The 12,601-nt window shown below is 41.9% G+C and overlaps 1 protein-coding gene across 1 annotated transcript in view; it reads left to right on the top strand.

Annotated features, from left to right (window-relative positions):
* Nucleotides 1-12,601, top strand: part of CABLES1 (Cdk5 and Abl enzyme substrate 1) — a 73,354-nt gene that overhangs the window by 33,619 nt on the left and 27,134 nt on the right. Inside the window, 3 exon segments of the mRNA XM_032680258.1 lie at nucleotides 2,067-2,138; nucleotides 4,428-4,520; nucleotides 11,336-11,413. Of these exon segments, the coding sequence (XP_032536149.1) occupies nucleotides 2,067-2,138; nucleotides 4,428-4,520; nucleotides 11,336-11,413 (243 nt within the window).

Here is a 12,601-nt window from a genome sequence, read left to right as displayed (position 1 = left end):
GCGTGACTAATTTGATAAATTTAATAAGAAGAAGGTGGCAAGGTTGTACTGTTGTTTATCTCTCTTTGACTAACAACATGCCAAGTATGCTTTTGGCATTGTAACACCACAAGATGGGAGAGTGCCATTATTTAAGTGTGTTGTTAAGCTAATGACGTATAAAGAGATATTAAAAAGCCAACAGCTATCATCTGCTGCATCAGTAGTGCTGGTAGCTGAAACTTCCAACTTTTGCTTATGGATCAGTGAAACTGAAAATGGAGCAGGAGCTGCTCCTGCTCTGAAAATGGAGCAGGAGCTACTCCTGCTCTAAGTTTCTCCCTATAAGAGCATTCCTATGTCCTCTCTGACTGTTGATGGAGCCAAGGCAGTGCCCATAGGTTCAGGAGGCAAATGTTTGGTCTCTTCTTGCTTGTCTGTGAAATGCAGATTTTATTTTTTCTTAGCATTTTGAAGGTGTACCCTATCTTGCACCAGATCTCCTAAAATCCTAGTTTAGACAAAGCCTGAGGGGATTTAGGTTTGCATATTTTCCTAAGAGGATTAAGCTTCACACTTGGTTGATCTATAAATTGTTTGAGATTTTTTTTTTTTGTTATTTTCTACGTACACAAGAAGCCACATACACATTCAAATTGTCCTGAAATCTGTTGTCTAGGGCTTACTGATAGAAATCTAGTGTTTGAATTAATAGCAAACTGAATCAATCGCTGAACCTCAGGGTTATTTTGAACTGAAAAACATTTTGGTAATCAGATTTGCAGCACGGCTGCAGGAACAGTTGTAGCAGCACAACTGAAGGGGCAAGGGAATTGCAAGAAGGATTAGAAACTGCTTACACTGGCATCAGAGAAAACAATTTATTGTGAAAATACAGCCCAGGAATAAATTAATGAGCATGCTTCCAAGCATAGGAGTGCTCATAACGCTCTGGAAACTCTTTGCTTGCAGATCAAGGAAGTAAGGCAGCTCAGTGGGAATTGGGAAAAAAAATAACGGTAATCTATGAATATTTTTGTCATTTAAGTTCATACTCATTAAATCACTGGAGAGGTGCTCTATGCCTCAGCAGTAACCCCTGGGAGCGATGGGTGCTGGCAGCCCTCCTGCCAGCCAGGTGCTGGGGCACATTGCCCTGGCACTGCTGGCTCTTGCATCTGTTTAACGCCCACTGACGTTTTCGTGATTGCCAGCGTAACTTTTCATTATGTGTCTGCATGTGGGCTGTACCTTACACATTAATTTTTGGTATTTACAGTGTTTTTTGGAGGGCTGGGTGCAGTTCCTTGTTTTGTGCTGCTGTCAGGGCGTTTGGAGGTTGTGGAGCAGCAATTGCTACTAAAACCAGGCCTGTACTGGGGCTTCTTCCCTGCCTGCTAGAACAGTTGGAAAACTTGTAATGCTAGGATTTCCATACTTCAGTTCACTGAAGGTAGAGGAAGGATCTGACTCAGCCGTAGGAAAATGGTTTAAAACAGAACTAAACTCACCTGTGCTGCTCACAAGGATGGTCAGAGCTTTCTTCTAAACTGCTGGTTTGTGCTCAGTGCTGCCAGCACTGATGTCATCTTCCATCTCTCTTCAGGCACTCCTCACAGGAGTGATGAGATTAACATCACTGAGAAACAAGTGGCATTCATTTGGTAAAATGGGCAAGGGGCAAAGAGAAGTGGGGCAGTGCGAATGACAGGCAGTCTCCGTAGATCTACATCTGCATTATTTTATCAAAGCACTGTATTTGTAGCATTGCAAGCTGTACCACAGCACATGTGGAATGGTGTTAGGTGGGTATTAAACCCTTGAAGGAAGGGATAAGGAGCTGAGCAGGAGCTGTTGTGAAGTTTCAACTTCTGTTTTGCTGTAGAAGCTCGTTTGGAGTAAGTTTGCTTCTGATTGGAATCAAACAGATTGGAATGGAAGCAGAATGGAACAAAATTTATTAATATCCAGAGGTATGGCTTGGCTAGTGAAGGGTGGTTTGTGATCTTTACTAAATCTCTCTGAGACTCTCTGGGGACTTTCTCGTGCCCTCTAATCAGATGTTCTGTGTTCTGTTTTCTCTGCAGACGTCGGTTGATCTCCCAGCGATCTTCTCTGGAGACTCTGGAGGACATCGAGGAAAATGCCCCATTGCGGAGGTCATTTTATTTACTCTCTCTCTGGCTTCTTGTCTGTAAAGCACATGCATGGACAGATTTGCTGTTCCCTCCCCATGTTGAAAAGTAGCTGGATCTTCACATTAAGATGTTCTTCGTAGTGAGTAAAAGTGTTGAAACCTCTAATGCCCTGCAAGGTTGTAGGTGATATGAATTACACATTCCCTGGCTTTAGGTCATTAAACAAAAAGTCAATATTTAAGTGAAATGTCAGGAATTAAAATGTCAGATTTGATTAATAGAAAAGTGTAATTGTCACTAATATGAATGGCTAGCCCATAACACTTGGTACATTTAAAAAAGTAAGTACAGTTGGTTTACAGTAGGGAGTTTTTGAAGGCTGGTATTTTTAGTATTTTTATTTTTTATGAATTTTTACTGTGTGTTCTCTCGGCACATGCAATCTTATTTTGGTTACCAGCATTACTGTCTGCATGTTGGCTGGTAGGGTTGTGACTGCTACCCCACTAATAAATCTGCCCTCATCCTTGTTATATCAGCAGCTTCAGTGTGGTTTTGTTTCTGCATCTGGGAGACCACAGCTTACTTCTCTGGGGACTGCAGTAATTAGTCACTAGGCAATCCTCTAGGGTAATGCAAAATGGAGCAACTGCTTAACAGTTCAGAAACTGGCTGGTCAGTAATCCGACCAGTGCATGGAATCCTTCCAGGTCAGCTGTTCGTCAAGACAGCAGCCTAAGTTTGACTGACTCTTTATCTTAGGACCTGTAATTCAGCTGGTTTAAATTGGTGTTTAGCCTATAGCCTTGTTCATCCACATGCAGATTGGCTGTCTTTCCCTACCTCGAAGCAAAGACTTAATAGCAGAGGCTGTACCAATTGGCCTACTACCAAGGCTTGATTATTTTTACAAAGCTTACTGTTGCATGCTTACCAGCATGTTATGAAGCATTCTCGTAAGTGATTCAAACACGTATAATTGGCAAAAGATATAAACAAAGTATGGTTTGCCAGGCAGTATTTTTACTTGCTAATTTGCGGAATTGGTGGTAGAATGTCTCTCTTGCTGGTATTTTCCTGTGAAGTAGCTAACAAGACTAATTGCAACCAGAGGGTGAGGAAATCTCAAGGATTTTACTAACAGGAGGAAGGCAGAAAAGGCAAAGTGATGGGGTCCTCCCTTTCGGGGTGTGCCAGGGCAGTGTGGTGGTGGTTTGGTACAGCAACAAGGACTGGCAGTCCCTGGTGGCTTGGGACCAGTGGTCTGTGGTTTCAGTCCAACAAAAGGACCTTTCCGGCTTGAGAAGCTGCTGAACTCTGCCTATGCAGAGGAGAGGATGGAAAAATAGTTTAGGGAAGCTTAATGTGGAGGGGCTGTACTCATCCTGTGTGCCGGCAGAGGATGCTTGTCCTTTAGCTCCCGTGGAGGATGCAGCAGCCTCGGTCCAGCAGCCCTGGCTGTGCAGGGAGCACAGGAGTTGCGTTATCTGCAGTGCCTGCCCGTCCTGCCATGCCTTGCAACAAAACAACACTGAGATGAAACAGAGAAAGCTTTCACATGCGCTGTGGTTTCAGCTGATTAGAAAGAGGCAAGGGGGGGGGGGGAGGGAGGGGAGGATATTGCTGTTTGTCTCATCTCTCCTCCCTCTGGCAATTTCTTTCTGTAACTGCAATTTATAAAGTGCATTCAGATGTAAAATAGATTTAAGGCTTAATGTTTTCAAGATTGATTATTTTTTTTCCTGAGATAATTTATTTTCAGTTGTTTTGCATACTATCAGGGATATGAAAAGTAATATTTAGAGTTAAAAGCAAATAGGAATTATCCTTGACAATGGGAGATTTTAAACCTTTCTAAAATTAAAACAAGAAAGAACTTTCCTTAATGGCTCCTTTATCAATAGTTGAGGAGGTTACAAAAGCGTGGGTGTTGATGCGAGTGGAAAAATTGCATATTTACCAGGTTTTGGCTTAGTTTAATTTTTTCCTTCTGAAAGCTTGGGCTAAGCTGTCACGGCAGATTACAGGAAGTTTTACTTTGCTGAGGTTTTTTTATGATTTTTTTTTTGCGTGAAGGGAGGGGAATGGTGCCTTTTCTTATTATTATTTTAAATATTTTTTTTGTTTGAGCTGTCTAGTTTCCAGACTTATTGTCTTTATTGTTCTTGCTGATTCCTAACACAGGGTGACTTGAATCATTTGTCTCGTCTTTCCTTCCTGCTTTTGTGTAGACTTCTTGGCTGTACAGCAGGGAACTGAGTACTTCTATTTTTTTCTTTCTCCCCCCCCCGCAACTGATTTATTTTTCAGATGTCGGACACTCTCAGGATCACCCAGACCAAAGAACTTTAAGAAGGTTCATTTTATCAAGAACATGCGGCAACACGATACCAGAAATGGCAGGTACTGTGCATGCAAAGGCTGCTTCTGCAAGGCAATCCATGGGGCATGAGGGAAGGGGCAGGATCAGCATCCCTGTGCAAGAGCACAGCGTGCCATTGCCACTCACCACATACTGATGGCCTCTAACACAGTCTGTGAAGGTGCAGGCTGCAGTGCACACTCCTTCCTCGAGGGAAGTACATGTCAATGGAAGTGCTATAGCCCTTAAATCTTAAGACCTGTGTCTCCTTAATGCAAATAACCTGCATAAAAGGAAAATCTGTGGTGCTGTTGGAGTAAACTAGGCATAATCTGGTTGCATTTCTTTGAGAGTGTTGCCAGGTTCAAACTGTGAGAGGGGTACACAGATGGGCAAACCTGCCTGGACCGAGTTTAGCAGTGGTTCAATGCTACTTCAACTGCATCTATTAGTGGATACGTAGTGCCGGTTGGTAAATGCACAGCCAGGGATGATCATGGCAAGGTGACGTGTGGGATCCTGGTTTTCATGGCAGATGTAGGCAGAGAGTCTTCCAGGGGATGTGTGAGGGGTGCAGCTGTGACTGCAGCACACCCCGAGCTGGGACATGGACTTCCCAGGTTACAGCCACAGGCACCTGTGGGATCTGTACAGCAGGAATTGGCTGGGACTTCACTTACTGCAAAGGCCTGGTGTTCCCATCAGCAGAACTTTATTGCAGTATCATCCAGCTCAGAAGTAAAACTAGCTCCTCCCTGCTTGTAAAGAAAATACCTGCCCTCTCTAATTTTTCCAAAGACAGTTTCTCCATCTACCGCGTGATTTTTTTTCTTCGTGTTCTTCCCAATTTGAATAGGTTTGAACTGGGCTACCTGAAGAGGTTGCACGTAGGCTAAACTGGCCCATGGAGCGTTGACCCTTGTACATACCTGTTCTCATAAAACTGCCATGGCTGAGAACCACGTATGTTCTGGTGGACTGATTTGTGCATGTAGCCTTTTACTTCCATCAAATATGGCACCATGTCAGTAGAAACTCTGACACTGACACTGCATTGAACCACAGGTTTTATGAATTGAATTCTGGTAGGTGTTACTTGGCTCAAGAAAAATTTTCTTCACTTTTATTCTCACACATACAGTTAAATGCAGTACAAGGCAGTAATCAACATAAATGTTGCAGAAGGTGACCCTGAGAGATTTTAGAAACAGCTTTTGTATCAGACACACACAGAGCTATTGACTCGACTGTTGTCTGAGTAGCAGCTGATTATTGTCTTTACAACAAACACGTGTGGAATCAAACGCTGAAAAGCAGACCTCTAATTTTAGTCCGCTTTGTGCATAAGTAGATGTATGCTCTTGGAATTTCTTACAGCAAAAAATACTTCTAAGGCATTACACAAATTGCACAGAGAACGAGTAATTTCTGAGCTGTGTGTATAAAATCTGTGCATAAATTTGATAGAAATACTATCTGCAAAAGAATGAATAAATATTTGATTAGTAAACTGTTTTCTCCGTGTTTTGTAAAAAAAGTATTTGTAGCATATATGCAACCTTTAATCTTAATTCACAGATCAGTCATTATGCCTGACAATAAAACTGAGTATTTTTCTTGTTAAGAAAACAGTGAGGAAGCTTCTGTTATTCAACTGACTTCTTATCTTTATCAGCAGACACAGTTTTCTAGAATATTTCCACAGTTGTAATAAAGATCTCTTTATGTAGAATGCAGATACAGATACAAGAGACAGTTTTGGAAATAGCTTTCATCCTATGGTTGTAGAACCACAACGATATTAGCTAAAAATATAATATAAAGTTAACACTTTGTGTCACTTCTATGTCTAGCAGTAAGCAAGATGAGCCCAGACTCTGTTTTTCTAAGGGGTCTGGATGCAGTTGCAGTCACTGAAGTTAGTAGGCATTCTGGATGAAAAGGACCTCTAGAAATTCAGGTGGATCTGCTTTATGTGTTCATTGTAAAATGAAACACAAACAGTGTTTCTGAGTACCTTAAGACCTTTAAAGCTGTGTCCTCCCCAGTTTCCTGTGACACCGAGAAGCCCAAGTATTGCAATGGATAGAAAACCCTACTGAGGCTCCTTTCCATGCCTGAAACCTTGTCCCAGGGGCCTCATGCATGGTTGTGCAGGACACAGGTGCTGAGCTAGGCTGAAGTCAGGCTCTTTGACTGGCCCTTCTGTCACAGCATGTCAGCCTTTCACTTAACTTGAGGAACCCAGCTTTGAAAACATCTACACTGAATATATTTTTGGGCGGTGAATTTGGTGACTGGGCTTTAAAATAGCTAGCATGTAATTGTTTCACTGGCTTGTGACTGTGAGTGTCACAGCAAAGAAAACAGCAGTGTGGGTGATAGCTCAGGCCTCCTCTCTCTATTAACTGCCCTTACTTGTGGCTCTCAACCTGTAAAGTGATGTGTCCTTTTCCTGCGGCACTGAGAGCTCTTCCCCTCTCAGCCTTGTGGATGACACATGTGGAGTGACGATGCTCTGAGTCCAGCCTTTGTCAGTCCAGCAGCAAGGCAGGATTAGCTGTGGTTGAAATAAGAGTTCAGTTATTTAGCACAGAGAAAAAACACCTATACTCAGAACAGAGCTTATCAGCTAGTCCTTGTAAAGCTTCCTGTTGATACTCTGTGCACCGGTTAAACCGGTTTCTTTGGATTTGTAGTACGTGGCTTATTAAAGGAGGTAGAAAATTAGGTTTCCTAGACTGTATTATCAAAGCAATCTTGTAAAATAGCACAAAATAAACTTTCCCATGCAAAGACAAAGACAAGTCAACCATAACATACAAACAGGTAGTCACCAGCATATGGTTTTACCCACTTCACTCAGCAGGTTTATTGGTGATATCCTCCATAAGCCCTGAAACAGAAGATTAGCAAAAACAAGCCACGTAAACAGCAACCTGAGCAAGCTGAACTAACAGTTAATAGTGAAAATGGGACAAGAACATTTCTACAGTTATCGTATAAAGTAAATATAAAAAGCAGTAAAACAATGTTCCTCTCCCACCCCCATGCTATTACTTTCTCAGTTATTTTGTTAGTGTACACATCTAAATAAAGGCCAAGCACCATCGTGAAAGATCTCTTTTGCTGCCCTTTTAGTTGTGGAAATGCAACACATGCAGTCCAAGAGGCTGACTATTTGCAGCATCCTCACAGTTCATAATTCCCCTCAGCCACCTTCTAATAGCACTTGAATTTGTGAGGCTCCAAAATGAGAGCTGCTACCCAGACAGCATCTGTGATTTGTGTGTTTGCCTTTGTGTGCTGGGCAGCAGGGCCCTGGCTGTCAAATATCAACCAACCAGGAATGAGACAAGAGGCTACAGTATTCCACATGTGATTGGTGTATACAGTTTATATCACATAGCCTGATCACAGCCTTTTGGTGCAACACAATGAAACCTAGACAGACACTGAAGAAAGCAGACGTTATTCTTCCAGTCAAGCAAAGCATTGATTCTGTTGAGAACTTTGTGCTCAGTAAGTTTTTTTTATAGCATACACCTCATAAAGAAGTTGGAAGATTAGCTTTTACAGTCTTAGACCTTTGCACATTGTCAGAACTCTCTTGCAAAATAATGGTTACTCTGAACCCTAGTAATCAGTACAACTTTTCGGTGAAATGTGAGAATTAGAGACTGAAAAGCTTTTCATGAAGTGATTTTAAACATGTCTAAGTGGGACAATTGGAATCAAGGCACATAAACCCACTCTCAACCTGCTTTTGATGTCAGAGAGAGCTCATTCAGAGCTGCACAGGATCGTAGATGCCCTTTGTTGAAGAGCTGAAAAATGCTTTTCTCCCATAAGCAATAATTCGGTTTTCTTGAACAGCAATGGCTTCCACCATACCTTCTTGTCCAAAGCAAACTTTGTGACAAGTTTCTGGACTTTCTGCTCAGTAAACCTTTGCAGGCCTTCAGAATTTTTTTTGTTACCATGCATGTCATCTGACCTCTACATAAAATGCTGGTTTATCCCTCCATGATGAGCATCTGACCACTGCCTTCCCTGCTTTCCTTCCAGTCCAGCTCCTAAGGCTGTTTTGCATCAACCTCCTCCAGCAGCTCTGTTTTTGTGGCATCTTGGCAGTGGAGGCCGTGGGCTCCTCTCACACTCTGTGTGGGAGATCTTTGTGTAAAGAAGGTCCACCGGTTTATGGAAAGAGAGGCAATGCTTGGGTCCCAAGGGAAAAAAATCTGAAAAAAATACAGGCTGGGCTGGTGCTTTTTATTTCCTTTCTTGTCTGATTCCTTCTGATACACACAGTTCTGTGGTAACTTCCTACTGTTGTCTTTGCTTGTGGACATGGAAGCACCAGTTTGTTTTTCTTTAAGTATTAGGAGTTGAGTGGTATTTTTAGGGAGGTGTAGGGCGTTGGTGGAAGAGCTGTATTTCCAGAAGCAACCAGAGGGAGGGGGGTAATATGCTTAGTGGGTACTGTGGTTTTCCGAATTCAGAGATGCTTTCTGATGTCAGCCTCGAAATCTGTGCCAAGTTTCATACATCAGCAAACAAGGCTTCCAGTGAACAAGCAAGCTGTTGTGAGTAGCAACCATTCAGCAATAAGCAGTGGCAAGCACAAAATTAATCATATGTCAGGGCTTTCTTGCTTGTGGATTGCCGTTCTCAAATATGAAAAATTATTCCCCCCTGCTCTTTAACTTACTGCTGCACCATGAGACCGTCTTACAGAATCTGAGATATTTACCATAGGTAAGCAGTATTGCAGCATTCAGACAACAATGAAATCATACTTCATCTGCTGTAGGAGAGATTCCTGAACATGTGTGCATGTTTATTATTAAAAACCCTCCTTTATTATAGGGTAAATCCCCCTTTGCTTTTAAACATACCTCTGAGAGAGAAAATAGGATTGCTGTAACAGAATGATCCAAGAGAAGGAAAATCGATCATTCTGCATTTTTCCAAGCATTATGTGCAGTGGCTCTCTTGGGGAGCTAAACCTTTTCCAAGAACTATGACTAAGCTGGTCACTTAAGGAAGCAGTGTTTTAATAACAGCTGGTATGGGATTTATAGGTGGTTATGCTGGTTTTCAGATAGTAAAGAACAAAATATCTTCCTAGGGTTTCTTGTCCAGCTTTGGCCAGTGCAGGACAAAGGATGAAAAATTCAGGTGAAATCCTCACATACAGATCTGTGGGACACAAGGTGAGAAAAATCAGTGTTGGAGAGCAGAGCAAGGAAGTACAATAGCCCTGACAACCAACGTAACAGTAGGTCATAGCATTTTGACCACAAGTGGAGATTTTTGGAAAGGTAAAACAGCAGTAAATTCTAACGCTAATCAGGTCAGAAAATAGCACAAATTGCCATCACTTAGAGGAATTTGTCGTGGTGCAGCCTGTTGGCCAACTTTAGAGGGAAGAGGGGTCAGTACAATTGTACAATTCTTAGCATCCTGAAGGTAATAAGGAAAGAGGGTATATTTATAAACAATTGGTTATTTATTGGCATTTTATATCTTACATCTTCATCAAGCTTCTCTTGGCTTCTTGCCAATCTGCATCTCCCAAAAGTATAGTAATGTAGCTACTGACAGTCCGTGCTGTTTTATGGAAAGTAGGTCTTCACCTCAAGGTGGTTTTGATGTTGCTTACTGATATGTCAGAGCTTGATGGCTAAAGCCAATAGTGTGACTGTGTAACAGATAGGTTCCTCCAAGCTATTTGATTTAAAGAAAATGAACTCTATCAGAGCTGAAACCAGGACAGTATCACACAGTGACTTTGCAGATGTTGCAGAGATTTGGAGACTGGTTAAAAATACAAGGCCTTTGCTCTAAGAGTGTCCTGGATTCTGAGATAAGCTCTCTGCAGGCAGATAATGTATGCTTTCATATAAACAAATCTTGAGCTAACTCCCTAAGGAATTCCTGAGGAATAAAGGCAAGCCATGTTTACAGGAGGAGGAATTCAGCACTGACAGTGACTGAGACAGACGTTGGGCTGCAGGAGAGATGGCAGGGTACTGTGGGATCAGTCATGCCTGAGTATCAATGCAACATCATAACCAAGAAGGCTAATTAATTATTGAGCACAGAGGCTGGCGGGTCATCAGGGCTAGACACTGATCTTAAAGGTAAGACTGGAAGATGTGCCACTGCTGAGGTCAGTGATAATTCCCAGAGACCAAAAGAGGGTGATGGGGAAAACCAGAAGACTCAAGGAGGAGCCTTGAAAACAGTGAAAGGATCTGAAAGCTTATGACAAGAGCAGACTTAGCCTGATTCGTGGATGAAGTCTATTTCAGGAACAAGAAGCTGAAAATCAAGGGAGTCCTTTCTTTAGCAGAGAAAGGTCACAACCAGCAGCCAGAAATTCTTTGTCCAATAAATGCAGACTCCAAGTCAGCCACAGAATTGTGGTGTGTATCACCAGTAGTTGTTGGTGTGTATTACTTGGGATGCTGCTGGATTTGTCTGTTTAGTTTCAGCCATCGTAGTGAGTTGTCAGAATGGTCCCACGCCTTTCTGGGTGGACTCCTTTCACTAGAAAAGCATCTCTCCTGGATTCCAAGTAATGTATTCAAGGTAGTTTTCCTAGAAAGCCTACAGAATGGATGGGTCTGCACTGCTTGTTTACAGCTTATTTGCTATGGCACAGGCTTCAGCACTTCTGTAAAGACACCATAGCATGACTCCTGTGAGATAAAAAAGAGGAGGGAGGAATCATTCGTTATGGAAGTTTATGATTATGAATTCCTCAGTGGTTACATCTATTGCTTTGCTTATTGTGGTGGGATTTTTAAATTTTAGTCTTTGATTTCTTTTATTTTCTTTTATATTTTAGAATAGTCCTTATCAGCAGCAGAAGATCCTTCTGTAGCATATTTTCAGTGCTGCCATATCGAGACTGTACCCAAGTCGGGTATGTATATTTATACATGTACTGCATAGTCTTTCTGGGCCTGCATGTGGACCTGATAACAGACGACAGCATGATGGAGGATAATGCTTTTAGATATCTGTTCTGAGAAGAGATAAATGCACTTAGGTGTGTTTGCCTTGTGGAACATTACCAGGTTAAAACTACTGCTTTCAGTCCCCAGTTTATTTATATGTGTTGTGGTATCTGGGATTATTAAGCTAGAGAAAACTACCCTCCTGAAATTGATGTTCTTGAAAAATGCACTGTTTTTATTGTTTCTTCTGACTTCACTCATCTTTGACAAAACAAATACTCTAGACAGCACAACTTCAATAAGTCATCTTAGCTTTCTCATTCTCCCATGCAAACATGGTGCTACTGTATCTGTATTTCCAGAACTATGAAGAAACATTTGGATTTAAACAGAATACCTTTTTGTTGTACTTTTAGCCATGGGTCAGATCATTCAGTCAGTGAAAACAGATTATTTTGGACATAATACTGTACAGTTTCATAGCTGGTATAAACAATGTCCGTGCAACTGCCTTGCATCCCTTGACATGCTGAGACACTATACCTCTGATAGAAAAGTTTCTTCAGAATGAAGTAGTTCTCCAAAGACTGAGAAAGCTTTTCACTCTTCCGCTGAAACTACAGAAGTGGAAGAAACTGGATTTGGCTGGAGGATGTTGCCTGACAGGCTCTGACAACCAGCTGGATGCCTTCAGAGGTGCAGTGCAAGGCTGAGAAAGGCTGTGCTGGTGGACAGCAGTTCAGTGCCCCCGGGGCAGGAGAACGAAGTGTGTCTACCATGGCCACGTTCCAGAGAGCCGAGAAGTCCTTGTAGTTGGGGTTGACTCAGTGACTGCAGGGCACAAAATTTGTGGAAAATAATCAGCTGATATACTGAGGTGGGTTTGAAAGACCCAAAAATCATCTAGAATCAAATTTATCCAATGTATAAAACCTGAATTTGGCTCATACTTTTCAGCCATCTATTTAGTTCTGGAGAAAGATTTGTCACAAGCTACTTGTGCATCAGTAATTCAAAGCAAAGGGAGATTATTTTTAATGCACAAAGGAAGGAAGTACCTTTGTAGGGGGGTTGACTTGGCCTGCTGTCTCTTACAGTAAATTTTTTCCCTTAATTAAATTGTGATGACACATCAGGCAAATTCTTGACAGACT

The sequence above is a fragment of the Chiroxiphia lanceolata genome, chromosome 1 (assembly GCF_009829145.1).
Source record: "Chiroxiphia lanceolata isolate bChiLan1 chromosome 1, bChiLan1.pri, whole genome shotgun sequence".
Lineage (NCBI taxonomy): Eukaryota > Metazoa > Chordata > Aves > Passeriformes > Pipridae > Chiroxiphia > Chiroxiphia lanceolata.
The sequence above is the reverse complement of the archived record's forward strand: the minus strand, read 5'-3'. Positions and strand labels throughout refer to the sequence as shown.